Consider the following 4,342-nt stretch of genomic DNA (forward strand, 5'->3'; position numbering starts at 1 on the left):
AGCATTAGTCATATCATCAATAATAATCTCATCTTATTATCATTCTTAATTCATTCATTCTTTTTATAGTGTACTTTATATTCTTTTGTTTTAATTAAGTAATCTTATTTTTTTTCTATTATTATTGTTATATAAATCAATTTATAGAAAAAAACTCTAAAATTCAATAAAGTAAGTTTCATTATGATAATCTTCCTCATTCTATTGGTCTGCACTACTTTTGGATATGAACCATTTTTTGAAGAAATTAATTGTCAAGAATTTAATAAAAATTGTAGAGAGTGTGTACGATATGTTCAAAACTTTAAAGATAACATTCGAGGATGTCAATGGTGTGATATGCCAAATTACTTTGATTCATATTGTTTTAATCCAAACACTACTATTTGTAAAGGTAAAATACAAGAAATATGTCAATTAGATCCATTAATAATGTCAGTTGTTAGTGTGTTATGTTTACTTCCATTATTAATAGTTATATTATTAATAGTCTTACCATCCCTTATTTCTTGTATTAAAAAACGTCAAACAAAACAAGATTAACTTCTCTTTTTATATATTTTCTTCCAAAATAAAAAACTTTTCTTATTTACTTTCCTTTAAATTGTTATTCAATTATTACTTAAATGACTTATTTGGATGATTTGTTCTTTATATTTCATAATAACGAGTGGATAAAAATAAGTTATGTAGGTTTTCCTAAAAGTTACCAGGTTATTATTTAATTTATAACACTACAAAGAGACAACTAGGGTCTCATCCTCTTCTTGTTGGTGAATAAGAGAATCTTCGATAGATTTACTATCGTTAATGTTAATAACTGAGGAGATATGAGGTCTGACCATTGAACAAACCTCTTTTTGATCATTAAAAAATGTTGTATTGTCTATGGAACAGTGGAATGTAATAAATGAAGCATGCCCATAAACATTTAGTAATGGATGAGTTTCGTTTTGGGATAGTGAAGATCTATCCTTTTGTTTTGGAAGAACAGTGAGGTAAATGTATGTGAATTTGTGGTCTAAATTCTTATAGTGTTCAAAATCATTTTTAAAATCAATGATGGTGTCAATATTATGTAACAGTGATGAGTCTATTTCAGTCACTTTGATAACATTATAACCAAACGACCTATATTTGGAATACAATGTGTCTTCAACTGCAAGACAGTAAGTAATATTTTTCTTTTGAAGTAAATCAGATAATTTCATTGAAATAACACCACTACCAATGATTAGAATATTACTTAATTGATGAAGAGTTATTATGTTCTTAATAAGTTCAAAAGGAAGGACAGCACTAGACATATTTCCAAGATAGTTAATGAAATTTGACTCATTTTTATCATTTAATTTCATTAAATTTGTTTGGTTGGTCACAAGAATGTTTTTGAAACAGTTTTGAGAAAGATCTCTCCCTAATACAAAATCACCAACTTGGAATGAATGAACTTCTTTTCCAATTTTAAGAATTTTCCCAATAAATTCTTGAACAATAAACCCTTGTTGAGTTAAGCAATATTGATTAATTGAAAGATATAAAATCTTAACTTGACATTCACAAAATTTTATTTCTGGTATGGATAAAGTTTTTTTTGATAATTTTTTGCCATCAAATAGGTACTCATGTCCATCAAATTTTCCTCTAAGGACAGTGAATTTTTCGTTAAATCCATTTTTTTCGATTTCTTTTTTCATTTCTTCATTCATCGCTTTGTACATCTCTTTCCTTTTCTTCCTTCCTTCAAAATATTGGAATTGACTTTGTTTCATTACTACTGATCTCACTTTCTTTTATTCATTTTCTGGTCTTAAATATGATTGTCTTTTCGGTTTTAGTCTCAAAGACAACTTTCTTTTCATTTCTTAACAATGAATATTGAACTATAAAAGATGTATTAAAATAAGAGAATTATTTAAAACTATATTATAACCATACTTCAAAAAAGAGAAGTTAAGAACAATATCTTAAAAAAAGATAGAATATGAGTTCACGAGATCCTACTCGCGGTGAAGAGAATTGTGTTCAATGGAATGAGGAAGAGATAAACACATTAAAAAACAACATGGAAGTATACCCTGAAGATAAATATTCTGAATTAAAAAGATATACTTTGTTACTAACAAACCTTCCACATAAACGACTTAGAGATGTAGCTGCACGTGTGAAATATCTTAAATATATTGAAACACATCCAACAATGACATGGTCTGATTTTTGTAAAGATAAAACACTTATTCGTCCACAAAGAATTGTTACTATCACTAAATGTCCTAGTCATTCTTCAAGTCAAGACAGTGATGTTGAAGGATCATCAGTTCGTGTTGTAAGAAAGAGAAGTCCTTCTGGAACAACGTCTATGCCAATAGAAAAGCCATTAGGACAGGATTCGGTTGATGGAAATGTTTCTGATTCAATGCAAATAGAAGAGAATTCATTAAAATCTCCAGTTGTGGATATTTCAGAGTTACCGAGTATTCCAATAGTTAATCCACAACAACTAAATAAACAAACACCATCTGTTAGTAAGAATAAACGTATTAATAAAATAGTTAGAAAGAATAAAGTAAACAAACTACCTCAAACAACATTAGTTACATCTCCTGCACCTAATACAACGATAAAAGTTGAACAACAACCTACTATAATTATTACAAATGAAGATCAAAATTCACAATTACCACCAGCTACAACTCAAAACGATATTAGTCAAGTAGAACAAATGCTGTTTCAAGGAGAAACGATTTTAACAGAATTAATGCAAAGTTCAACAACAGAATTATCGATTAATCAAATATTAAATTTCCAATATTATGTTGCTCAAGTAATGGACTTTAGTTCACAGTTGGCAAAACCATTGGAATTACCCCAAATGTTTTATATGCCATTTACTGTTGAAGATATTCAACAATTACTTCAACAACCTCAATTAATTAAAATGTATGAAGAACAATTAACTAGTACAGACACTCCTATGAATAATTCACAACATTAGAGTGACTGTTGATTTAATCAATCAACTTTGTTATTTTTAAATAAAATGATAAATTAGAATAAATTTGAATATTTTTGTTAACAAAAAAATATTTGTATTTTTATTTTTATAAATGAAGTATTCTTTTGAGAAATATCATTTGTTCTGATGTTAATGTTTGAAGTATTGGAGCATTTTTAGAGATCAATTTCTGTATTAATTGTGATAATATAGCATTGTCATTCAATTCAATTAACATTGGTACTGGTTCTTCTTCACATTGAGGAGATTCATTGTCATTGTCATCTTCAGAAATTGAAATAATAGCTTGAGAATAAGTATTACGATATAAATATAATGATTGAAGAAAAGGAATTAATAGTTGAAGTAATGAAACTTGATCTAATGGAGAAGGAGTATCTATTAAAGTAATTAGAGTTAAAACAAGAATTTTAGTTGTATAAAAATCATTTTTAAGAGTAGAATATTGTTTTAACATATTAAGAAGTAACTGAAATGAATTTAAAGAATCAAATAAATCCAAAGTGTTTTGAGGTTGAAAAATAATTGATACAAATATTGTTGTTTTTAAACAATGAGCTAAATAACCATCACATTGAGGAAGTAATGCTAATATTGTTGGTAATATTTGAGAAGAAAGAATTACAGAAGATATGAGTAATTGTTTTAAAGTAAATGTAATTGATGTAAGTAAGAAATCATCATTATAATACACTTGAAGTGAATTTTGTATATAACGAAGTAATAAATGAGAATCTAAATTTGAAGTTGAATATTGACAAATAAAACTAATTGATGGGAGTAATAATATTGATAAATCTAATGGATTTTCAAATAAAAATTTTTGAATTATAAGTGATAGATGTTGAGATTGATTTGTAAATTTTAAAGTTAATTTTATTAAAGATAATATTTGTTCTGAAATATCTGAAAGTAATGAAACATATTTAGTAAGAATTGATTCTATTAATGATAATACAGATGATAAATCTGTACAATAAATTATGAATTTTTCAAGTGCTTCAAGACTTGAATATAATAATGTAAGAATATCTGAAATTAAATCTAAATTAGGATTTGGTTCCATTAAAAATCCTTGATGAAGTGAACATAATTCTAATGAAAATAAAGATAATTTATTAACTACTATTGTTGAAGAAGATTTAAATTGAGGATAATGAAGATATATTGATAATAAAGAATTAATTACTTGATATGATGGGTATTGAAGTAATTGAATAATTCTATTATACAATATCTCAATATCATTTAAAGGTAATATTTTAATAATAAATTGTATTGCTGAAATAATATGTTGTGAAAGAATTAATGAAGGAAAATGAATTA

The 4,342-nt window shown here is 25.9% G+C and overlaps 4 protein-coding genes across 4 annotated transcripts, besides 3 other annotated features; 2 read left to right on the plus strand and 2 right to left on the minus strand.

The window, feature by feature from the left end:
- Window positions 1-88: 88 nt before the first annotated feature.
- Window positions 89-154: a sequence feature (AT_rich).
- Window positions 155-183: 29 nt separating this feature from the next.
- EDI_050960 (uncharacterized protein) lies at window positions 184-543 on the plus strand (the record flags this gene model as incomplete). The annotated part of the gene is made up of 1 exon (XM_001735233.1): window positions 184-543. The coding sequence occupies one exon, from the start codon at window positions 184-186 to the stop codon at window positions 541-543; it is 360 nt and encodes a 119-aa protein (XP_001735285.1).
- A 191-nt stretch (window positions 544-734) lies between these two features.
- EDI_050970 (uncharacterized protein) lies at window positions 735-1,721 on the minus strand (the record flags this gene model as incomplete). The annotated part of the gene is made up of 1 exon (XM_001735234.1): window positions 735-1,721. One exon carries the CDS (start codon window positions 1,719-1,721, stop codon window positions 735-737), a length of 987 nt encoding a protein of 328 aa, XP_001735286.1.
- Window positions 1,722-1,984: 263 nt separating this feature from the next.
- On the plus strand, window positions 1,985-2,995 carry EDI_050980 (uncharacterized protein; the record flags this gene model as incomplete). Its single annotated transcript, XM_001735235.1, has 1 exon — window positions 1,985-2,995. The coding sequence occupies one exon, from the start codon at window positions 1,985-1,987 to the stop codon at window positions 2,993-2,995; it is 1,011 nt and encodes a 336-aa protein (XP_001735287.1).
- A 30-nt stretch (window positions 2,996-3,025) lies between these two features.
- Window positions 3,026-3,109: a sequence feature (AT_rich).
- On the minus strand, window positions 3,102-4,082 carry EDI_050990 (uncharacterized protein; the record flags this gene model as incomplete). The annotated part of the gene is made up of 1 exon (XM_001735236.1): window positions 3,102-4,082. One exon carries the CDS (start codon window positions 4,080-4,082, stop codon window positions 3,102-3,104), a length of 981 nt encoding a protein of 326 aa, XP_001735288.1.
- Window positions 3,875-3,910: a sequence feature (AT_rich).
- Window positions 4,083-4,342: the final 260 nt, after the last annotated feature.

Source organism: Entamoeba dispar, genomic scaffold (genome assembly GCF_000209125.1).
Source record: "Entamoeba dispar SAW760 scf_1105229458995 genomic scaffold, whole genome shotgun sequence".
NCBI lineage: Eukaryota > Evosea > Mastigamoebida > Endamoebidae > Entamoeba > Entamoeba dispar.